Here is a 23,400-nt window from a genome sequence, read left to right as displayed (position 1 = left end):
TTTGAGAAAGGTATCAGGCTTCCAGCGTCGTCCGGCGACTTGCTGTCGACCGGTCGTAATTGCGGCTCCCCAGATTCAAGGCTCGTTCATTTTCCGTTTCTGACGAGAGCGTAGAGTCTGCAGCGCGACAAGAGGTATGAGCAAGTGGACCTTGGTTTGAAGCCAAAGCCTCACGCGCGCTATTGTTTGTCTAAGCGCCGCCACACTGTCCGTCTTCTTCCCACGCCACCGCCGCTGCCCGCTACCGCGGTTAGCTTCAACTTTGAGAAACTTTGAGAGTACTCCGTCGTCAGCGGGCTGTACTTACCCCCGGTATGCAGAACTGTCTGCTTGAAACGTCCACAACGACGCCAGGGGGTGAATCTCTGAAAGCGTGCGGTTCGTCTTCCCTAGATCTCCGCTCAGCCCCACCCACACTGGTGACACCTCATGCCACAGCACCCCCGCCGTGTCTCCTCGGGCGCAGACGCATGTTGCAAGTGGTGCAACAGAGCCTCATCGAGCGCATGCGGAATAACGCCTACCAGAGCTCCTCCGCCGACGTCCTCCACAGTGACAACTCCTACTTACCCTCGCGGTCAGCGCTTGCGTTGAACACCACGCTCGCGATGGACGTAGGACACCCATTTCCTATGCTCGTCCTTACTGAGACTGGAACCGGAACCGGCACGAGCTCGCGAACGAGCACCGACGACTCGAACAAGGTGGCTGCTTCTGCCACGTCCACAGACAAAGTCAACTGAGCGTACCCCCAGGATCACGGGCGGCACTGCATCGCCGATGGGCCGAACCAGCCCAAGTTGGACGTGGTCCTTCCCCGTCCGTCCATCTCGGAGTGATGGGATACTGGCACGTAATCCCATCCGCCGTGATTGGTGCCGCGGTTTCTCATTGCCCTCGCTGTTTGAACGGGAATTGACAGCAATATGGTTTGGACCGTAGTCAAACGCGCTCCAGATCAGGGGTGCACGAAGTCGGAGGAAGGTCGCTCATATTCTTGGATTGTGTGCGTGTACCCTGATATCGCCTACGCGACCACCATTATACCTCCAAAGGTGCGCTTTGCTTCCATCGTATCGGACCCATCAAATAACAACCCGCATACCGTGCAGGGCGATCCTGGTGGTCACAGGATACCGTCATCCATTTCGAGTTGAGCCATTGCGTTTCGGGTGGTAAATACAAGGTTCCCGCCACCCCAAATCGAGCCTGATCCACAGATCCACAATACGTTCCGTGAGTCCCAGCTACGTGCTGGTCTCGTCCATACCCTCCGATAAGAACCACGGCTGACAGCACCTGGCACATTTCCGCGACGACCGTGAGATACCCATGTTCCTACGCTCCCCTGGGTTCGCCCACAAACGACCCACCGGTTTCCAGCCATCCCCACACGAAGTCGACCGCTACCACATTGAACCCGGCGGGCACTCGCGCCTCGGCCCTCCGCAAGCGCCTTTGAGTTTGGAAACACCACGACCTCCATCCCCTCGGTGTTCCAGCCTGAGGAGGCGGAGCCTGCACCCAAAGTGGAGCATGACTCGATCATCGAGGCTAGAGGAGGCATGCGCGCGAGGTGCGCCGCGGAAACCGACACCCTCCGCCATCCACTTCACGCCGTCATGTCAGTGACGGCAGTCGCGGGCGTTGATGCGCATGCCGCGCGTCCACGCCCGCGCGGCGCACCTTGTACCACCAACCCCGACACAAACCAGTCCGCCGTCTCGGAATAGTGTTATTCTAGTCGTAGAAGTAGTCCGTCAAATGACAGGCGTCGAACATCCGAACCCCGAAAACTAGGACGCCTCAAGGTACCACGGAGTCATCATAGTCGGGGCTTTCCAGTACCGGCGAATGCTGGCTATGTCCGCAGAGAGATGAAAATTTTCGTTCCCGTACCAGTACTAATTCCACGGCCCTTCTATAACCATCCACTCCACTCCGCCCTTCGCTTTCACGTACCCTCCCCGTCCTCCGTGCGTGGTAACGCGGCATCATCCCCGGGGAAGTACGCGCATCGAATCAGTTTACCGTACGTCTCTCCAGCTTGGGCAGTGAGCAAGCACATCTCGGCGACGATCGGCAGCGGATACGGGCTGCTCAACGCGCTCGCGCAGCAGTTCGAGCCACTGCGCCGCGATCCTATTCCCCAGGCGGTGCCACCTCCATCCGAAGTTGACCTCCACCGCGCCGAGGTGCATCAGTAACTTCCAAAATCCCTGAATCCCTGGGTCCCTGGATTTCAGGGATTTCAGGAATCCAGGGGAATCGGGACCATACAGGACGCACAGGGCGGCGCAGGGATCCAGGACGCCCGGCACGCACAGGGATTCAGGCGGCGGCGGCGGCGGCCTAGGGGTGGGAACACAGATAAGAATAGGTATACAAAGTGTTCTAATGTACACGTCAAGCGCAGAAGGTAGTGTTCGCCGTCACGTTCCCGGCGCGGCCACTCACGACGCTCAACCAGCGCGACAGCTCCTCTCTCGAGGGTGTGGACTGCCCGAAGGAACGTGAGTCGAGCGAGCGAGATCGCAGGAACGGGCGAGTCGGGAGCGTACGCGTCCTCCAGGCGAGCGACTGACCGGCATCATACTGCTTCGTGCGTAGGAACGCGGGGGTGACGTCGAGCGCGTCGATCAGGTCGTGGCGCTGGCAGACCCAGAGTGCGGTCGCGTCGAAGTTGACGAGGCCCTACTGCGCGCACTGTCAGCAGGGGCGGGCAGGCGGGACGGGCGCACGGCAGACCTTGTGGAAATTGGTGCAGAACGACTTTGCGTGCTCGTTGATGGCAGCGAGCTGGCTCTGCTCGCAGTACTCGGGGCAAGCAAAGGATATGCCGGCCCACGCGGCGTCGACGTGCAACCAGATGAAGGGGTAGTCTTTCACTGGACGCGGTTGGCATGATCAGCAACCACGGCGCTCAGATAACCGTAGGCGCACTCACGGATTTGCCCGATCTCGTCGACGCGGTCCATCGCGCCCGTGTTCGTGGTCCCGATGGTCGCGACTGCCATGCGATTCAGCAGGATCAATAAGAGGTTATGGGAAAGTGCTCACCGACCAGGAACGGACACTTTCACCAGGCGATGTCCTCCTCCACCGCCTCGCGCACCATCGCACCCCCGGGCAGCGCGAACCCGTCCTCCACGCGTACCTACAGGTCGCGCACCTTGAGGCCGAGGACGAGCACCGCCTTCACGCCGAGCCATGCCGGTCGCCTCGTGGTGCAGCCAGAAGCAGGCAAGGTCGGCGAGCGGGATGAGCACGGGACGGCCGTGGATCATGAGCACATTAGGGGAGCGGGCGAGGCGCTCGATGGTCGCGCGGAAGAGAAGTTTGCGTTGAAGGGCGAAGATTGTAGGAAGGCGGAGACGTGCGCGCACGCCCAAATCGGGCGTGCGGTGGTGAACTCCCAGTCGATGATGCACGTCTTCAGGGCGGCCAGTGAGTATGACAAGATTGAAGAGAACGGGAGCGACAACACGTACGATCTTCGAGTTGTCATTCTTGAGGTTCAGATCATGATAGTCGATACCTGCGCGACCCTCACCGGCACCCGTGACCTGCGCGGGTTGGGTATACCTGTGACGATCCCTAAAGGAGGGCTACATCTGCGTGGCTCAAATGGACAACTACAGCGATGACTTACCTGGCCATGCGGAGAGCGTAACCTTCGCTTGAGGGATGTCGCCTGCAGCAGCCTGCGTGGTGAGCTCGCGGAACAGAGCGTCTTCCAAGTTCCACCTGCTCAGGGTCGAGGACATCTTCGACCTCGCTGTTATCGGAGGCAGCATCTTCTAGGGCGGTGTTGCGCGGAGCTGATACTGGAGAAGAGAAGCCTGGCCCCAGGGCGCGTAACGGGGAAAAACGCGGGAGTGGAGGAAAGCAGAGTGAGATTGGGTCAAGAAGCAAGATGAGAAAGCCGCGTGCGGTGGGCACCGAAGACGCGCAGGACTCGGGCGCCTAACATGAGTCGCCTCTCACCCTCCTCCCATCTCCACCACTTGACACACCGCCTGAGGACAAGTCATAGCGGTATCAGCGTGCTCACAAACGCGAAAAAAGCCACACCAAGCCCATATGAAGGCTTCATGCTATGGATAAGGTGGGTACTATGGATAAGGTGGGTACTATGGATAAGGTGGGTACTATGGATGCCCATAGTATCCAACATATCTCTGATCATATTTCGACGCTTCGACAGGCCTATTACACCCTTCTTTCGGCTGTGTGGGACAGAAAGTGTCAGGTGGATGGGCGTACGATCAATACCGGGTGAGTTGTTTATCTGAAGCGTCCAATATCCCGCTGTACGTCAGGCTCGAGCATCTCCGCCAGCACTTGTACGCCAAGACCGGACTTCTGTGCAACACCAGGTACGACACTAACCTCCTCGATGAGCTCGCGCCCACCTCCCTCCGCAACCATATAATCATATCCCGCTGCGGAGATGCACAGCGGCGGGGGCCGGCGAAGAAGAGCAAGAGGCACCCACGGTGTGCTTTAAGATGTTCCCCCGGCTGAGTGGGCTCGCAACGCACACGAACTCGCACTCGGGCGCGAAATGTTTGTGGTCGTGTGTCGTGTGTGGACTTGCGTCAGTTTCCATGCTGACTCAACTTCAACTCTGTTTGCTGCAGCGTTCAAGTGCCCGATCCCGACGTGCACAAACTCGTTCGCAGTCCGGTCGAACACGAAGCGGCGCCTACGCACGCACGAGATTTTCCCCTCGGTGGGGCGTGGCTCGAGCCCCCCCTCACAGCTCACCATCAGGTTCGAGACCTGCTCGTGTCCGAGGTGCACGAGGTGAGGAGGCTCCCACCAAATCCGTGCTTTCGACCCGGACGAACGCCGGGGTGCTCCCGCGCACGGCCTTCCCCGCATCGCTCCCCATGTACGTCGCCCTCGCCGTCCTCCGCACACTCGCACTAGCGCGTAGCCACTGGGGGAGCGGGTTCAGGTCTGGCAGCGCGGGCGACGGCTCGGACTTGGAGAGCGAGTGCTACTTCGCGGTGTGATGCCCTCTGATGCCCGTGCCACTGCCCGCAGTTGCGCCGACGAAGTGGGGCTCGGACCCGGACACGTACGAGGAGCGTTGTGAAGAGTCGCACCCGTCTGTATGCCTACATGTACGATAGTATGTCCGTGATAATAAATGTTATATGCCCCCCACCTGCCGGATTCCTGAAATCCCTGACTGAACTGGCCGGCCTGGGGCCCTAAACGCCCCGAAACGGCCTGAACGCCCGGACGCCTGGAGCAAAATCCCTGGGTTCCTGGAAACCCTGGTCAGGCCCGCCAGGACCCCACAGGACTTTGGGAAATTACTGATGTGGGGGTACAGGGTACGGCCGGGGGCTGCGGAGCCGTTTAGGAGGGGCTCGAGGATGACCGCGAACGGATCGACCGCGCCGCCCTTGACGAACGCAGTCTTGCAGTCGGAAAAGTCGAGGACGAGGTCCGTCAGCGCCGGCATGCGTCCGAGGAGGAAGAGGACGGTGTCGACTGCGTCCGGCTTGACGGAGTCCTCGGAGAAGCAGATATGGAGTTCCGCGATCGATGCGAACGGCAAGTCGATGTCGTTTTGCGTGAACTCAAAGCTGTGATAGCTCTTGTGGAGGCGAAATCGACCGATGGGGCGTCGAGAGGGCTTGTCGGCTGGCGGACCATCGATGGTCATCGATTCATTGTACGGGTTGAAGCGAACGTGCATCCGTCTTGCGCCGTCGAAGACAGGAATGCGCGGGATGGTCATCCCGTGGGGGGTCGCACCTGCATATGAGATGTAGATGTGTGTAGAACCGGGATACGAAAAACCGGCGAGGAGGGAGTACAGGAAAGGCCAGTGGCAACGGGAGGACGTTATTGTCTTCATAGACCCCATGAGGACTGTGCGCCGGAAGGTAATTGGTAGCGCCGCTTCCAAACATGCCTCGTGGACGAAGAGAAACTCAATGAGCGGTAGGAATGGAAGAAGACGCAAGAGCGCTGTTGGGAGATGCGCAGATGGGGGACAATTCACGAACGATATGTAGAGATGAGTAAGCTGTGGGAAAGAGATGGGAGAGAGGGCCATACGGAGAGGATCCAGCTGTGGTGCTCGTAGCTGGGACCTCGTCGCCTGGGCGGCCTGGCTGAAGAGGGAGTCGACAGAAAGATCTGAGAAGAACAGCTTTCGGTGCTGGGGAAAGAACAACGCAATACTTTGCAGACGAGGAGAATCAAGGGGGAATGATGAACTAAGTATTTCCGTGTATCTGCTTTGATCCATGTCCTCGTCTTCGGCTCCTTGGAGATTATTTCTAGCGAGAAATGGACGAGACGGGCCTTCACATCAGGGGTGATCAGTTCTTCGCACGATGACCTGGCCTGAAATCAGAGGAAAAGAGGGGAGATGTTCCCAGAGCGTTGGAGGAATGGACGAAACCGATCTGTTGAGAGACCACTTCGATCGCACGCTCTGAAATGGAACCAAAAATGCGGGACAGAAAGCGTTGCTCTTCGCCAGGACTGGCATACGTGGGAGAGGTTGAGCAGAATCCTCGTGCAGCTGCAGGACAGCTGACGTTCCGCCGAAGAGATCGGATAGTAGCGCGCAGAAAGAGCGTTTTCGAAAATATCGACGAGGACATCGTTGGGAACCCAATTTTTTTTTTTTTTTCAAATCAAGCATTTATATCCCGCGTACGGAGTACAGGTGCGGCTCTTTACATGGGTGACACTGGGTGGGCGAGTGTTCTCAGCCTGTGGGCCTGCATCTAAGGGCTGATCGCACCCTTTTTCGTTGGGAACCCTATTCGCCATCCTGCGCGACGTAGTGGCGCGGGAGCGCTAAGATTGCACGTAATCTAATCGTGATCTTATCATATCCAGTATGTACATCGCTCCAGCAAGGAAGCAAATATAACGGGAGCTCAGCGCTCAGTCCTCCAAAAACCACGCAGAGCACCTTCGCATATGCAGTCAGGTGCGAACGCAACCACACACGCTCGCGGCCGCCGACGGCGTGCGGAGACCGCTCGACGGCTGGCGAGAGCATCGCGGCGGGATGCTCGTCCTGCCAGAGAGTGATCTTCGTGAAGCGCTGCAGGAGGCGGACGAGCATGAATGCGATATAGTGCATACACCGTGCCCATGAGCATGCAGGTCGTGACGACAAGGTTTCACGACTCGCCCTTGGTCGCTGTGGTCTGTACCCTCTGCTCAGGCTCGGGTCCCACGCGGACAAGGGGGGACTCACCGTCACCTTCACGGGGAACTCCACGAGAGCCTCGTCGTCCCTTATCTCCTTCTCCCCCACCTCCAGGCCCACGTTACCCCGGATCGCCGCCTGCTTATCGGCCGCCCCTCCACGAATGGATCGATGAACTCGTCGACTACCCGTCTGCCTTCATCTCCGTGAGCGCTGCGGGGGATTCGCTGTCGCCTGCAGCGCGCGCCAAGTTTCTGGAACGAAGCGATCGGAATCGTCCTCGTCGCCTACTTTCTACCGCCAGGGAGACGACAAAAATAACGATGCGGTTCCGGAAGAAGGATACAGTCGGATGAGGAGGGGGGAGGGAGGAGGAGCGGCGCCTTGAAGGAACGGTCGTGGCCAAACAGGACCTGGTGGCATTGACTATGTATGGTGAAGCGCGAAATGATCTCTTGCTGTTTCAACACCTGATGATCATCAACATATAATGGCTACCTGTACTCCCTGGCACACAATATGTAGGCAGTGACAAGTCGATGACGTGAGTCGCGCGGTCGCACCTTATATATGTACAAGAGAAGCTTGAGTCACGATGTGTCACACCGGAAAGGCACTGTGACACTTCACTGGTGGCGACAGGATTTTCCAACGCTCTCGGACTCTGCCACATCGGTGTGTCTGCGCTACTCCAATGCTGCTCGAACATCTCCTCGCCGGATCGTTCATACCATCTACCCCTTGGTGCTCCTGTGTTCCCAATCTACGCCACTGGGTTTCTCCACAACACCCATCTCAAACCGTCTTCTCCCCTACCATTCTGCAGCTTAGGTTCTGACTGTGCCAAATCTGCGCTGTTTGGGTTGCCTTTTCCGCGTGGCAAAACCGCGAAGGGAGGCACAAATTTCCGGAGAATGGCAGCCGTTGGTCAGGCGACACAGGTACGTGATCTATTTCTTCCGGACGGTCCTCCCCCCGGCCCGCACATATATTCTACGATGGACATACGCCCTCGCAGATGACTCTTTCCTTCGCTCCTTGTGCCTTTCATATGCGGGCCGATGGTGCTGAGGCGCATATATACCGCGAAGGCTGCCCCCACGCGCCCCATCTTCGACCATGGCGTTCGGCATCACCTCCCGAGCGATTTGTTCTGCTCTGCTGTTGTTCTTATGCGTGGCCGTGGTTGCGGGCTCCACCAGCTTCTCCCATCGCGCAAACGGGGCCAGCGACATCATCACATGGGACAACCACACACTCATCTTGTATGGCCAGCGGCTGTTCCTTCAGTGAGTGGGTTCATCTCTCTGTCACGCCGTCTCACATCAAGTGCCTCAGCGCGGGCGAGTTTCATACCTTCCGACTTCCTGTACCCGACTTGTGGCTGGACATCTTCCAGAAAATGGTCGCGGTAGGCCTTAATGCGGCGAGGTATGTTCCTGAGCCCATCCGGAGAACCAAACTGATCATCGCGCGTAGTGTCTATATCCATAGTAGGTCCTCTGTATTGGCAATGATCTACAACTGCGTGCTTACCAGCTCAAAGTGGGATTGTCGCATCCTGCTCCAGGAACCCTCGACTTTGATGACTGGCGATCTCTTCGCGCTATGTACGAAGCTGCACAGCTTGCGGGTATCTTCATCATTCTTCGTCCAGGTCAGTTCGTGGCGAGGGATACCTTGTTTTGAGACTGACGATTCTCATATGCAGGTCCTTACGTCAGTCCTCGGCTTTGGTGCTCATACGGGTATATACTTATCAGTTTCGCAGATCAACGGAGAGACTACTTCTGGTGGAATCTCCCATTGGATTACCAGCGCAATCTCTGGGACAGTAAGAACGAACGCCTCCGACTGGAATGCAGCCTATCAACCATACATAGACGGAATCATCAAAGAGAGCGTTGGCTACCAAGTCACCGAAGGAGGGCCCGTCATAAGTGTGTCCAGGATCCGCTTCCGTACTTGTCATATACTAATCGCACTTGCTAGTCGTCCAAGTTGGTGCGTTTTTGCACTCAAACTGGCTTGCGCGAGAGTCTGATCACATGATCGACGGACTATGACTCACAGACAACGAAAATCGATTCTGGACCGAGGCTCCAACGCAACAATACTTCGCTGGCCTTGAGAATCAGTACAGAGCAGGTGGCATCGTTGTTCCTTTGTAGGTGCCTGTCACTGCGCTTCCGCTTCATACCTTGACTTCGGTCCCAGGACATACAACGACCCAGGTATGCATGCGGGTTTCATCAATGGCACTGGCGCGGTTGACATTTACGGCTTGGTGAGGGTCGCACCTTTGTTGCTCGGCGCGGTGTTTTGACCTTGAATGTTTGGTCAGGACGCGTACCCACAGGGTTTCAACTGCTCCAATCCGACCCACCGGAATCGCGTCACGGAAACTTACCATCAGTGGCACGAGGACGTCAACCCCAGTCAGCCGTGGTACATGCCTGAATTCCAGGGCGGTTCCTTTGATCCGTGGGCGGACCGGGTTACGATGCTTGCGAGGAACTCACTGGGCCCGACTTCGAGGAAGTTTTCTACAAGAACAACTGGGCAGCGAACATCAAGATGATGTCTTATTACATGTTCTTCGGGTAAGCCACCTCAACGAGTTCTTGCATTCCGATGCCGATTGCCGCTTGTAGGGGTACGAGTTGGGGCGGTATACCGTTCCCTGGGGTCTACAGCAGGTACGCATATAATCAGATCGCAACAAGCAGATCGTTCACCTGTCCTCCAGCTACGACTACGGGTCAGCGATCCGAGAGAATCGTGCTCTCACAGACAAGATCGACGAGATAAAGCGGCAAGGTTTGTTCATACGCTCCTCGCCGCAGTTCCTCAAGACGGACTGGATGGGAAATTCGAGTACTGGCATCCCAGGCGTCACCATTCACGGCACAGGAATATTCGTGACGTCCCTGAGGAATCCGGACAGCGGAACATGGTTCCACATTGCACGCCACAGCGACTCCACGTCAACGTATGTCTCGTTTCTGGCTTGTCGTCACTCCCACTGATGTATCTACCAGCGCGAATACCACTTTCACACTCACAGTGCCTACCTTCAACGGTACGCTCACGATCCCGCAAGCAGTCGATGGCATTGCGCTAGATGGACGCCAGAGCACGGTGTCATCACCGACTACACCTTCGGCGCTCGAGGCTCTGTCCTTTACACCACTGCTTCCATCTTTTTCGCTGGCACGATTGGAGCACGCGACGTACTCTTCTTCTACGGCTCCGCAGGCCAAACCCACGAGCTCGCGCTCACACTGGACGGCATCAGTACTTCGCCTTCACACCTCGCTTGCTTTTTATGGCCACCCCTCAGACAACACCCCCACGATTTTGACAGTTAGCCCTGGCGACGCCGGGCTGGTCACGCTATGGGACTCCGCCACCCAGCTCGTCCTTTTCGCTGACCCGGTGACCGCCGCGACGTTCTGGGCGCCACCTATGCGCGCGCCGCGCACTCCCGCTCCTGCGGTCCCAGGCTTCAAAAACTTCTTCCAGTTCGGCACAAACGCGACTGTGCTCGTCGGCGGGCCGTACCTCGTGCGCAACGCCACCCTCGACGGCCGCGGGCCCTCGCGCTGCGCGGCGATCTGAATGCGAGTGTCGCGCTGACGATCTACGCTCCCGCGGACGTCAAGGCGGTGACGTGGAATGGAGCGCCGGTCGCCGTGAGCCGCAAAGGGAGGGATCTTCTCGCGGGCAGGCTGGAGTGAGGGACGAGTGGCGAGTGCGAACGCGCAGACCACCGTGGCGCTGGGGAACTGGCGGTACGCGGACAGCTTGCCAGAGGTAGGAGCCGGGTTTGATGATGCGGAGTGGGTGGTCGCGAACAAGAAGACGACGAACATCTTCCTGAAGCCGCAGTTTGGAGATGGAACGGTGCTGTATGGTACGTACACGTCTACGCCTGCGCGACGGCATGCACTGATATTGGCTGCAGGTTGCGACTATGGATTGTGCGTCGCGCTCGATCCTGCGCTCGATTGATCTATGATTGACATAGCGTACCTTTGCAGCTGCGAGAACACTGTTCTATGGCGAGGCCACTTCAATGCAACAGGCGCCGAACTTCGGTCAACATGACTATCTACGGCGGCACAGGTCAGTTCCCTCCTCTCGCGTTCTGGGCTTGGCTGATCGCGAATCCCCCCAGCGTTCGCCGCATCCGTCTGGATCAACGACAAGTTCATCAGCACCGTCTTCGACCCGGCGTCAGACCACGTGAACGCGCTGTTCACCTTCCCCGACGGCCATCGTCCCAGGGCAAGGCAACGTCATCACGGTCGTGCAGGACAACATGGGCAACGACGAATGGGGGAACATCAAGCCAGCCCGGGCATCTCAGGCTTCCAGCTCAATAGCGGAACATCACCACGTGGAAGGTGCAGGGCAAGGTCGGCGGGTTCACCGAGTGAGTTCTCTGCCATACAGCGTGGGCCTCGACAGAGAGTGACGCAGACTTGTGCAGCTATCCCGACAAGCTCCGCGGCGTGCTGAACGAAGGCGGGCTCTTCGCGAGCGCCAGGGGTGGCATCTCCCCGGCTTCGACACGTCTTTGTGGACGAGCGCGACCTCGGAGATGGCCTTCCGGGCGGGAACGCGGGCGTTGGATTCTTCGCGACGACCCTCGACCTCGACTTCCCAGACGGACCGACGTTCTCGCGAGCTTCGCGTTTGAGGAAGAACTCGGCAGGCGTATCGGGCGCTCCTGTTCGTGAACGGTTGCAGTTCGGCAAGGTGCGTGGACATGGGCCCCTCGCACGCTGCTACGCCGGCTGACATGGGCTGCGGGAACAGCGCGTTGCGAACTTGGGCCCAGTGGAAGTTCCGGTCCCCCGGTATCCTCGATCCTCACGGGAAGAAGTGAGTTTGTTGTCGAGCGCCGAAACTTCCCTTCCGCTGAGCGTGATTTTCTCATCTCAGCACGATCGTGGTCGCTTTGTGGGTGATGGACGCCGTCGCCGTGTCTCCGAGCCTGGAATTGGTCATCGACCGCGTTCTCGACGGCGGAGTGGGTGCGGTGACTGTCACGAACCCAGGTTGGCGCCAAGGTGAAGAGCATCGGACGGAAGGGTGAGGAGAACGGGCATTTGAAGAGCAGTGTACATGTGCATGAGACGCGTGCATCGATGGACTTCTGGGACATTCTAGCGTTGAACGTAACTCCCACACTCGCCGGCCTATGCCGGCTCGCGCCTTCCCAGATTCACGCCCTCCACGCGCGCTATGTGTGGCGAATGTGCGTGCGCACGCAGCTCCTCTCATGGACTCCGCGCTGACTGAGCAGTGAGATCTGGGCAGATGCGGCCGAGATGGGTAGGGCGAGATCAGTGTGTGCAGTCACGGGGGTGTGACGGCTCTCCCGCGACGCGTCAGAGGGCGATCGGGGTCGATGATGCCATAACGCTTCCCCGCATGAGCCCGTCGGCGCCATATAGCCCCCTTGCATGCCCGTCGTCGCTCGCGTCCCTCTCCCTCCTGTCTGCCTTTGCTCACTCCCCGTATTAATCTCAAGGCATGAACGTGACCCAGCCTATGCCAGTCGGCGAGCCGGATTACATCCCTATCGCGGACCACGGTCTGTGAGTCCCCTTCGATCGTCATCTCAGAAGAACCGAAGCAGAGGCTGATTTCACCCGGGCCGTCTGTGTAGCATCGGGAACCTGCGGACCGCTGCTCTCGTACTTGACGCATGGTCCTTGCAGTAGAAACCAAACTGAGGCCTGAGGTTGCGCGTAGGTCAGCATCGATGGCTCCAGTGAGTCTGCTCTTCCTCCCTCTTCCGTGCCCCCTATTTTCCGATCCTCCGCGCAGTGTGCTCACGCCTTCTTCGCAGTTGAGAGCTACTGTGTTCCAAACTTCGACTCTCCCTCCGTCTTCGCCCGCATCCTGGATAAGGACAAGGTGAGACTATCCCCACGCCGCTAGGCAACTACCCTCCCTGATCGGCGCCTCTGCAGGGCGGTCATTGGTCGGTCACGCCCATAACGCCATTCACCACCAAGCAGAGCTACTTGCCGAACTCCAACGTGAGTAGCATCCACCATGATCGTACGCCAGAGCCTTACACAGTCCGACATTTCTCAGATTCTCCAAACCAAGTGCGTGCATGTCCACCCGGTTTTGATATTTGCGCTGACCCCTCTCCAGGTACCTCAACGAAGCCGGTGTTGCGACGGTCACCGACTTCCTCCCGCGCCAGCCGAGCAGCAGCACCACGCGCCCCCTGCTCGCCTGGCTCATCCGCCGCGTCGAGGTCATCCGCGGTTCTATGCCGCTCCGCGTCGAGTGCGCGCCCGCGTTCAACTACGCGCGCTCCTCGCACACGACCGAGATCTTCATCGACCCCTCCGTCGCGTCCTCCTCGCCCACGTCTCCGCGCAGCGGGCACCAGAAGGCGCTTTTCTCCTCGCCCGAGGCCAATCTGACGCTCGACCTGCGTTGGGTGGGCGAGAGCGCACTCGAGAATGTCGACGTCCCGATGCTCGAGCTCTCGCCCCTCGACCTCGACAGCAAGGGGCACAAGGGCAAGGGCGTGTACACCGAGGTCGTCCTCCGCGAGGGTCAGGCCGTGACGTTCGTCTTGCGCACCCCGCCGGAGGTGAATCTGCCGCCCCAGGCGCATCCGACGCACGAGTTCGCGCGGGAGATCGGGGTCCCCTACGAGAGTGCGTGCCCCTCGCGCGCGCGTGCAGAACGGTCTCCCCGATCCTGATAAAGTTTTGTAGAGCTTGTCGCTGGGGCGACTACATTGCGCCCTCCTGAAGACCCCATCCTCACCAAGGTGCGCGGGGCTGTCTCCCGATTGGACGATGTGCTGAGGGCGCCGCTGCACAGAAACTCATGCGCGAGCTGCTCGATGAGACGAACCGGTACTGGAACGCGTGGATTAGGCGGTCCACCTACAACGGCTCGTGGAAGGAAGCGGTCAATCGGAGTGCTCTGGCGCTCAAGCTGCTCATATACGAGCCCACGGGTGCCGTCGTCGCGAGCCCAACGTTCAGCCTGCCTGAGTACATTGGTGGTACGCGGAACTGGTGCGTCTCCTGCGGATTTCGTATTTGCGATATTGCACTTATTGCGTGAATGTGTAGGGACTACCGGTATGAAGGTTGATGGATGGTGCCGAACCGAGCTGATTCGTCCCCAGGGCGTCGTGGATCCGCGACTCCTCATTCACTCTTTACGCCTTGATCCGGCTCGGATTTACTCATGAGGCTACTGGTACGTTGGTCAAATTCGATCGGAATAGGGAAGGTCATGGCGAGCACCCATAATCCAACAGCATACATGGAGTTCATTTTCGAGCGCATCAGGAGGCGTGATCCCGACGGTTCGCTGAAGATCATGTACGGTTTTTTACATCCGGCGCCGCCTAGTTATTAAAAACCCTCCAGGTACACTATACACGGGGAGAAAGACTTCCCGGAGGAAGAGCTCTCTCATCTAGACGGCCACAAGGGTTCGAAGCCCGTGCGGTAGATCCGTTCCTATGACGTCATTGGCACTTGTGGGACTCACATCGACGCAGGATTGGCAACGGCGCTATAGACCATGTACAGCTGGTGCGTATGAAAACGCAGACTATGAAAGACCCAGATCATCACACTTTTCATTCATTAGGATATCTACGGAGAATTGTGAGTTCCTCTGCTCGGATGGTCTTCTCATGTGTATGAACCGCATTGTCAGATTGGATTGTGTGTACCTTTCGCAGAAGGTAAGTTGTATCATTGATGATGTGAATCTCGCTAACTTCGTTTCAGTATGGTAGGCCCATCGTAAGTACTGGCTTTCCCCCATCGTGCTGGGGTTGATAACATTGAGGATCTAGGGTTACGATACCTGGTCGGTCGTCTTTTCCATCCTCACAACTGTCCGCTGAGCACGTCCTCCCTCGGCTCCAGGGTCGCCATCCGAGAAATGTGAGCGCTGTTCCATATTTTACGTGTAGCAATCTGCTCATTATCTACGTAGCGTCGAATGTTGGTTCAGGACAACTTCTTCGATATCTCGGTGGCTGATTTGCGTGCCCCTCCCTAGTCGTCATTGCTCACGTGAACGAGCCGGATCTGTAGGTTTTGGTTCGTCTCTTTGCCGTCCCTTCTCGGTCTAAGGACAATTGCGTTCTAGGTCTATCTGGTCAGTAGGATCCCCTGAATGTCGTAATTCAACGAAAAGACGAACACTAAGAGTGCCCGATAAATGCAGGGAGGTCCGCAACCGCCATAGGCACTTCACTGTAGGTTCTCTCGTTATTCGGTACCAACTGACAGGCTGACCATCACATCCCTGGATGCAGTACTCTAAGGTTCGTGTTACCCTGATGCGGTCTGTAGCACTACTGACAGATCACACATGCAGGTCATGATGTGGTGAGTCCGCCACATGTTCTGGTCGTAATGTCCCGTATTGAGCGCGGCCTCTGCCAGGGTTGCGATCGACCGCGGTGCGTGCGGTGTCGCCTCTCGTGGCTCGCTCTTGACTTTGAATGTTGGCAGGCATCCGGCTCGCGGAAAAGCGCTCTCTGCCCTGCCCGCGCCGGAACGAGTGGTATCTCGCGCGCGACAACCTGTACGAGGAGATATTGAAGAACGCGTGGAACCCGGAGAAGCAGTTCTTCTCCCAGAGCTACGAGGACAAGGAGATCCTCGACTCCGCGCTGCTCATCATGCCCCTCGTCTTCTTCTCCACCCCGGTACGCTCATCCGTCTCCGCTCGAACGCCGACGAGCGCGCGCTGACGTGACCGGGACCAGGCGGACCCGCGCTTCCTGAGCACGCTCAAGGCCATCCTGCAGACCCCCGAGCGGGGCGGGCTGACGTCCAACGTAAGCGGCGTCCTCGACGGTCCCGTCCGGGTCCGGAACCTGACTGCCGTCCGCGCGCGCAGGGGCTCGTGTACCGCTACGACGTCTCGAAGACGGACGACGGCGTCGGCGGCGAGGAGGGCACGTTCTGCTTGTGCACGCTCTGGTACGCACGCCCGGCTCCCCGTCCGGTTCGGCGCGAACCGCACGCTGACCACGCCTTCGCTCCAGGGCCATCGAGGCCCTCGCGCGCGCGAGTGAACACGACAAGTCCCTCCAGGGCAAGGCGGTCGCGATGTTCGAGGTGCGTGGGCCGCGGAGCCGCGCTGCCAGAGGACGCTGATGCGGTGTGCCAGGACTTCCTGCAATACACGAACCACCTCGGGCTTTGCACGGAGGAGATCTCGGACGCGGGCGAAGCGTGCGTATCTTGATGGAACGTGAGCGTCGGTGGCTGACGACTGAGGTGTTTCCACAGGCTCGGCAACGCGGTGCAAGGCTTTACGTGCGTACCTCGGTCGCTCATAGTCGAGTATCCCATGTTGACGCGCTCCGTAGGCACGTCACACTCATCTCGGCGGCGTACAATTTGTCTCGGATGATGACGAAGTATAAGGTGTAGGAGGAAAAAGACGTACACGATTAGATCCCACACTTGTTCAAAATTATCTCTGAGAGGTAACGCTGTTGAGGTACACAAGATGAACTCCGCTTTTTCATCGGTGTTTAAACACGGTTTACACGAGTTGAGTCGCCCGCGCAGCGGCCTGGCACCAAGTCCGAACCCGTTCAGACGAGCACGAAGGGCCGGCGCCTCTCCCCACAAGCTGGCACGAACTATGCACGTCGCGAAAGTGGCCAGTCCTCCAAGTGGACGAGCCGAGCACGCCGCACCTGTCTTACCCTCCGCCGCCGCCGTGCGTCCTCCGGGAAGTGTGCGCGCGCGCTGCCGTGCGCCCTCCAGCGGGAGGTCCACGCGCACCTCGACGCGCCCACGGCGCGTCTGCCCCATGCCACACAACCCGGGAGATCCAATCCCTAACGGGTGCTTCTGACGAGTCAATGGCATGCGTGGCGTGAGCCCCCCTTGTCGGGAAGTACGAGGAGGACGCAGGGCGGCTCCATGCCGGCTTAACCCTTCCGTGCTGCTGCCAGGCGTGAGGCTCTCACACTTGCTTACACCCTTCCGTGCACGCTGCTGCCAGGCGCTACTCGAGGTTTTCGAGTTTCGCTCTATTTTTTTCTAGTGCCGTCGACCAAGCTATCCCTCCCTTTCAAAAAGGTCAGCAAGAGCTCGAGTCGCACGGGTGATTCAAAACATCCTTCATTCGTGTAATGCATTAAGGGGGAATCGAACCCCCGGCGGGTCGATGGCAACGACCCAGGTTACCACTACCCCATTAATGCTTCTGCCTATCTGGAGCTTGTTTTACATCGTAGAGAACGGCAGTGACACTGGCATCTGGAATGCGGAGGCGGTATGTATGTTTGTATGTACCCAGCAAAGATAGATGGCGGTTGTACTGGCGGCATGCACTGGGAAGATGATGGCGAACCCGGGTGCGCCGGGTGTGTATGAGAGTGGATGTCAGGAACCAGGGCTCACCATGGTGGACAGTCACAGTGAGCAGGGGTGCCGGATAAGGCTCGCACGTACGGGGGTCGGAGGAAACGAAGAAATGCGCCCCGTTTCGCTACAAGCTCCATATGAGTGTCGCGCATACTATCACGACCCCAGTGTTCGGACAGACCCTAGTGTTCGGACAAACGCGAATTCCGCTCCGGTACCTCCACCGATAATCATAAAATTTTATATTTAGCTAGGATAGCTTCTCACACATCTGTGTTCGAAGTTTTGCGTCCCCCCAGACCAAGCTGCGTCCGATCTCAAGGATGCACTCGCCTCACCGGGAGAAGTCCCACCTTTGATGGGTCTCGGCTGAAACACCTATCCCAGCGCTCCCCTTAGAATTTTGGGAATGTAATTCTTGCGTACTTTAAAACCTTTTGCCAAATTCTCCGAGAGGATGCGCCCTCGTGGGCGTCGACAGTACAGAATCGAGCTCTTAAGGCGTGACAGTAATCCAGCGCTTGTGCGTCACGTCTCAGCGCCCTACTCGATTTGGCTCGGCAACGGCTCTCTTACGGCGGGTTCTGACATCGGCTACAACTGAGCGCCGTGACCGCGTCTGTGACGACGTGCGGAGAATTGTCCGAACACTAGGGTCCGTTCACTCTTTCAACGACTATACACGCATATCTCCTCCAATCGCCCCCAAAGTTTTCAGAAGTACGGAGAGAAGCAATGTAAATGTGTCTATCGAATTTGAAGATTATCGGTGCAGGGGGGCGACGAGGACGCATTGAACTACCTCGGTTGGCGCTTGCCTGTCCGAACACTGGGGTCGTGATAGTATAGGTAAGCACGCCGTGGACTCCCTTGCAAGGGGCCGTTCCTGGGACAGCCAGCGCCGTGGGTGAGGCGTCAGGGCGGCACGTCTTCTCGTCCAGACCTCCCGTTGGGGTGGCGACGCGCTGTTCTGAACACGCCAACTAGACGAGAAGCTCTTGTGACCGCAGCCTAGGGTAGTGTGTGAGCACTGAGCCACTTTCTCCGGTCCGCTAGTCGCTCCGGGGCGATAGAAACCCGGATCTTCGCAGCCTTCGACGTTGAGGCGCTAGTTCCGAAAAGCCACGGCGGGCAGGGGAATGTCTAACATACAGACTGGCGCGGTCTGAACAGGATACTTAGTGAATGTACCACTAGTGGCGTTGGTAGAGGGTGTTGTGAGTGCTTACCAGTCGAAGCGTTCGGGCATGATGTCTCCCCTGGCGGGCTAAGGAGGGCGCACAAAGTCGGCGACCGAGCGGTAGATAATCTCACGCGCAGAGCGGCCCCAGAGAGATAAGAAGACGAGTTGAGAGAATCTCATGTCGAGGAGGGTGTGGCACACGCGGACATGTTTCTGCGGTCTGTGGGCGCGTGGTGGGCGTCCGCGCAGCTCCATCGATGAGGACAACTCACCGGTGATAATACGGATTCGCGTATTTATGAGGAGCCTCTAGAGTGAACAGGGCATTCATGGAAGGTGGGGTGCACTGAATCGACAGGCAGCTGCTACGCATGCGCGGAGAGAGACAGAGACAGAGAGATTTGAGGAGTACTAGACGATCATTCCCGCGCGGGACCGCGCCGGTAAAGGAAGTCAACCCCTGAGCGCTGAGCCGCCCACCATACATACTTGATCATGAAGCTTAAGGTCGATGTCCTCCTTCTCGTCCTCTCCCGTCGCCCCCCACTGCTGCATACCCGCGCCTGCCATCGCCCCCCGCGCCCAAGCCCTCTCGGTCTCTCCGCCGTCTCCGCTTCGCCATCAGCCATGCCGGAATTGACGCCCGGGCTGCGATATCTCCTCCGGCAGGTCCCGAATCTTGCCGTCCCTCCCGCGACGGTCTTTGGCATCAGCCACCTCGCCCATCGCCTCTTCGACTCCTCCATCTCCCTCTGGCTCCTCGTCCCCGCATATGTCCTCTCCTGGCCCGTCGCCTTCGCTCTCCGCGTCCAATGCGCCGATCTCGCCAACCTCTGGGCCGCCCGGACTTCAGGCACGCTCATGCCCCCAACCATTGCCTCCAAGTACCCTGGAGGCCTGGACGTCGTGCAGGGCATCTTCAGGAATGACAAGTCGGCCTATCTTGGTGCGTCCTCAGTAGCGCCTGTATGCACCACCATTGAACGTTTTCCCAGCCCAAACACTTTGGGAGTTCTCGGAGAAATTTGGTTTCACGTACAACTTCAGGGTCATGTTCGAGGACCGAGTGAGTCCTTCCCACCCGTCTCGCGCATATATAGCGACCAAAACGTTTCCCAGATCTTCACCTCCGAGCCCGAATACATCAAGGTGCATTGCCTCGCTCTACCCTCTTGTCTCTATCTTGACTCCTCCCGTCTTCGCAGCTAATACTTGCCACGGACTTCCAACAATACGAGAAAGGCCCTCTGCTCAACGGGCAGCTAGGCACTCTCCTCGGTGTGGGCGTGTTCAATGCTGATGGTGCGCTCTCTTCAAATCTGGATGCCTTCCGCGTCTCATGCCTGGCTCTGTAGGCGACATGTGGAAGTTCCATCGATCCATGACTCGCCCCTTCTTCAGCAAGGACCGCATCACCCATTTCGACATCTTCGACCGGTTAGTCTGCCCAATCATCTTATTTTCTCCCTCTCATGCGCTCGATCTCAAGACACGCGGAGCACGCGTTGAACCGTCTCGCCAAGCGCATGGAGCAGGGCATCCCTGTCGACTGGCAAGATCTCGTGTCCCGCTTTACCATGGACAGCGCGACCGAGTTCCTCTTCGGCCGCGACTGCCGCTCTCTCGAGGCCCCGCTTCCCCTGCCTTCCACCTTCCTCGCCCGACCGTCCCTTCCTGTGGCCCCGCCTCACCATCATTGTCCCCCGGCAAGCGCAAGATATCGTAGAGGACAATGTCCACCCCGCCGACCGCTTCGTCCGCGCATTCCAGAAGGCGCTCGAGGCCACAGCGCACCGCGGGCGGTACCAGCAGGCATGGCCGCTGGCGGAGATGAAGGAAGACAGTGTACAGAAGCACCTCAAGGCGGTCGATGAGTTCATCGATCCGATTGTCGACGCGGCGGTGCGCAAGCAGGCGGCGATGGGTGGTGCGAGTGCGGCGGCGAGGGAGAAGGAGATCCGGGACGATGAGACGTTGTTGGAGCATCTCGTGAAGTACACGGATGGTGGGTTCCTCGACCAGTCGCGCGTACTCAGGTCTGAGCGGAAGGTGCAGACCGCAAAGTGATCAAGGACGAGACATTGAACATCCTCCTCGCCGGCCGGGACACGACTTCCTGCGCGCTCACGTTCGCGGTGTATGCGCTTGCGGAGCACCCAGATATCCTCGCGCGTCTCCGTGCGGAAGTGTTGCAGGTTGTTGGCCCTGTTCGTCGCCCGACCTACGACGACGTGCGCGAACTCAAGTATATGCGCGCGTTCACGAACGAAGTCCTCCGGCTCTACCCTCCTGTGTACGTCGTTCATTATATGTGTTTCAGTCGAGCGCTGATGCACCCATGGCTTTGTAGCCCCATCAACACGCGCTGCACCATCAACTCGATGCGTTGGACAAACCCAATGGACAAGACTACTACATTCCTCCTCGCTCGCGTGTGATGTATTCAGTCTTCTTGATGCACCGACGCACGGACCTCTGGGGTCCCGATGGTGGGTCATACCGCTGTCTATGTCTCGGCGGGGAGACTGACCACCCGAACCCCACGTAGCCCTTAAATTTGACCCAGACCGCTTCCTCGATGAGCGTCTGCAGAAGTATCTTCTTCCCAACCCGTTCATCTTCCTCCCCTTCAACGCCGGCCCTCGCATCTGCCTCGGCCAACAGGTGTGCTCTCTTTGCTCTGCTCTCGGCTCTTCCCCGCCATCGCCATCGCCATCGCTGACCCGTGGCGTAGTTCGCGTACAATGAGATCGCGTTCATGCTCGTCCGCCTCCTACAGCGCTTCGCGAAGATCACCCTCCGGCAGGACGCGCATCCCGCCGCGATGCCCCCGCCGGCGGTCGAGCGGTCCCCGCACGCCGTCGGTGGCCGCGAGCGCGTGTGGTTGCGGTCGCATTTGACTGCTTATGCGAAGGTGCGTTATTGCCAACTTGAACAGACACAGAACGGTTGCTAACGAGCGTGCGCAGAACGGGGTATGGGTCGAAATGGAGGGGGCGGAGGTGTAACTCGGGGACGCGCCGAGGCCTCTCGTATGTGCTCGTGCATGTTTAAGTGATCCTACCTGTGTACGACTAGTAGTAGCGTTCGCTGTACGGAATTGAAGTTGAGGATCCGCCGTCGACGTGGGGCCGTGTCTTGCCGTTGCAGGTGTGGTGTCTGCATCCACGTGGTTGAACAATGGAAGTGGTCAGGCCCGTGTGGCCGGATCAGGTCAGACGCGCAACGTTGGAACTGGACCGTCGGTTGGTTTCGCAGATTTCCCCTCTCCATCCCCCACGCATGTCCTCTTCCACTCGGCAACCCCGCTATCTCCCAGCTTATTGAGCGTCCCGACCAGCATGAAGAGTGGCGACAATGAACCATCCCGGGCTGGGAGCAAGCGAGGAGTAGCGCTAGCTCTCCCTGATGACTAGGAGCTGTTGAAGACAAGGTGCGTTGCTGCGTTGCTATTGAATTTTCATGTTTCGTCAACACTCGCTCAGGTATCAACCAGCTTCCACCCGAGGTTTTCATCAAGATCTGCAGCCACGCTCTCTTCCTGTCTTACCACTCGGCAAGCAAAATAGCTCTGGTGACGAGCGCACGAACGCGGATCCTGCTCAATCTCTCCCGCGTATGTCGTTCGTGGCGGGAGGCGACGGTGTACGTGCCGCGCTTCTGGTCTCAGTTCAACGCCGACGACCTCAGCGGGGCTTCAGGAGAAGTTGGTCTTTCGTTCCTCGAACGTTCTCAATCCTCCCCCTTGTCCATCTCTGTGGTTCTCAACAAGTCTTGTGGAGACGTCGTGACGTCCGACGTCGAGGCCCGCCTCATCAGGTTCTCGGTGTACTCCCGCGCCCCGAAACCATACAACACGATCGATGAAACTCAGTACAAGCTTCCCTTGCTCCTTCCGCCGCATGCACCTCGGCCAGAGAACGTCTTCGTGATGCTTTCGAACGACGACGATGGGATCATGTCCTCGCCCAGCGTCGAAGCTCTGTTCAGTCCCGACACTGTGGCCCAGCCGCGGGCACTCGCGTTGGGTCCTTTCCGCATCGCGCTCTTGCCTGTCGCGCTCCCTCAGGCTATCCATCCTTCGTACGGCCTCTCGAAGACCTTCTCACGTTTCTCCCTTGCTCCCCGGTCGTCAAGATGTCCATCGAAGACGCGATGACGGTGCCAGATGCCGTGACTCCCGTCTCGACGCCAGTTCGCATGGTGTGTATGAAGACCATCACCTTCCGTCGCTGCGTTTGGGGCTTCATCAGCCCGTTCTTCGACCGGGTATCGTGTCCGACAGACACTCACGTCTACGCATCGATCCCTTTGGGCAAAATCCCTGCCGAAATCGTCCCCCCGATGCGCTTCGATGAGGCAGAGCTGGGTCTGGCTGCTTACTGACTACCTCCGCGAGGTGGAGCAACGCGGCGGCTCCGTCGTAGGGACCACGCTCGCGGTTGTCGCAGAGATGCACTGTTCGGCGGCGGAGGGCTCGACGGATTATCGGCTCATGCGCTGCGAGCATAGCCCGTCCGACGCCAAGATGGAGGACGAGAAGATGTGTCCAGAGTGAGTGGAACGAGCATTGGTACAGAGACGAGCGTTCGTTCCTGTGTGAGGACAGGGACAGT

At 58.5% G+C, this 23,400-nt stretch overlaps 4 protein-coding genes and 1 non-coding gene across 5 annotated transcripts; 3 read left to right on the top strand and 2 right to left on the bottom strand.

The window, feature by feature from the left end:
- Positions 1 to 1,796: 1,796 nt before the first annotated feature.
- On the bottom strand, positions 1,797 to 5,758 carry BXZ73DRAFT_80399 (pyridoxal-dependent decarboxylase conserved domain-containing protein; the record flags this gene model as incomplete). The annotated part of the gene is made up of 15 exons (XM_048023269.1): positions 1,797 to 1,861; positions 1,963 to 2,046; positions 2,078 to 2,227; positions 2,326 to 2,352; positions 2,458 to 2,499; positions 2,586 to 2,694; positions 2,749 to 2,888; positions 2,948 to 3,010; positions 3,173 to 3,538; positions 3,653 to 3,747; positions 3,988 to 4,019; positions 4,393 to 4,445; positions 4,771 to 5,005; positions 5,091 to 5,126; positions 5,177 to 5,758. The coding sequence occupies 15 exons, from the start codon at positions 5,756 to 5,758 to the stop codon at positions 1,797 to 1,799; spliced, it is 2,079 nt and encodes a 692-aa protein (XP_047874159.1).
- A 2,556-nt stretch (positions 5,759 to 8,314) lies between these two features.
- On the top strand, positions 8,315 to 11,209 carry BXZ73DRAFT_105017 (glycoside hydrolase superfamily; the record flags this gene model as incomplete). The annotated part of the gene is made up of 18 exons (XM_048016100.1): positions 8,315 to 8,484; positions 8,534 to 8,626; positions 8,675 to 8,688; positions 8,742 to 8,852; positions 8,907 to 8,914; positions 8,967 to 9,135; positions 9,188 to 9,199; positions 9,269 to 9,362; positions 9,413 to 9,482; positions 9,540 to 9,692; positions 9,734 to 9,798; positions 9,850 to 9,894; positions 9,945 to 10,187; positions 10,237 to 10,277; positions 10,331 to 10,492; positions 10,563 to 10,762; positions 10,964 to 11,111; positions 11,163 to 11,209. The coding sequence occupies 18 exons, from the start codon at positions 8,315 to 8,317 to the stop codon at positions 11,207 to 11,209; spliced, it is 1,845 nt and encodes a 614-aa protein (XP_047874158.1).
- A 1,530-nt stretch (positions 11,210 to 12,739) lies between these two features.
- BXZ73DRAFT_52652 (glycoside hydrolase family 15 protein) lies at positions 12,740 to 16,653 on the top strand (the record flags this gene model as incomplete). Its single annotated transcript, XM_048020851.1, has 27 exons — positions 12,740 to 12,804; positions 12,876 to 12,903; positions 12,962 to 12,980; positions 13,059 to 13,126; positions 13,183 to 13,251; positions 13,310 to 13,323; positions 13,373 to 13,890; positions 13,951 to 14,006; positions 14,060 to 14,259; positions 14,373 to 14,446; positions 14,508 to 14,571; positions 14,620 to 14,700; positions 14,754 to 14,787; positions 14,846 to 14,862; positions 14,915 to 14,942; positions 14,989 to 15,003; positions 15,057 to 15,098; positions 15,177 to 15,195; positions 15,418 to 15,484; positions 15,655 to 15,671; positions 15,724 to 15,920; positions 15,981 to 16,052; positions 16,115 to 16,197; positions 16,263 to 16,335; positions 16,388 to 16,452; positions 16,510 to 16,536; positions 16,590 to 16,653. 27 exons carry the CDS (start codon positions 12,740 to 12,742, stop codon positions 16,651 to 16,653), a joined length of 2,076 nt encoding a protein of 691 aa, XP_047874157.1.
- Positions 16,654 to 17,367: 714 nt separating this feature from the next.
- On the bottom strand, positions 17,368 to 17,438 carry BXZ73DRAFT_t168. The gene has a single exon. It is a non-coding gene; the product is annotated as a tRNA-Gly (tRNA).
- Positions 17,439 to 19,411: 1,973 nt separating this feature from the next.
- Positions 19,412 to 21,792, top strand: BXZ73DRAFT_92115 (cytochrome P450; the record flags this gene model as incomplete). The annotated part of the gene is made up of 13 exons (XM_048026248.1): positions 19,412 to 19,730; positions 19,780 to 19,850; positions 19,904 to 19,933; positions 19,990 to 20,086; positions 20,140 to 20,221; positions 20,274 to 20,460; positions 20,513 to 20,789; positions 20,840 to 21,077; positions 21,135 to 21,169; positions 21,193 to 21,273; positions 21,333 to 21,448; positions 21,519 to 21,698; positions 21,754 to 21,792. The coding sequence occupies 13 exons, from the start codon at positions 19,412 to 19,414 to the stop codon at positions 21,790 to 21,792; spliced, it is 1,752 nt and encodes a 583-aa protein (XP_047874156.1).
- Positions 21,793 to 23,400: the final 1,608 nt, after the last annotated feature.

This window comes from Epithele typhae, assembly GCF_022376455.1.
Source record: "Epithele typhae strain CBS 203.58 chromosome Unknown BXZ73scaffold_59, whole genome shotgun sequence".
NCBI classification, from domain to species: domain Eukaryota; kingdom Fungi; phylum Basidiomycota; class Agaricomycetes; order Polyporales; family Epitheliaceae; genus Epithele; species Epithele typhae.
This window is presented reverse-complemented; position numbering and strand designations above follow the sequence as displayed.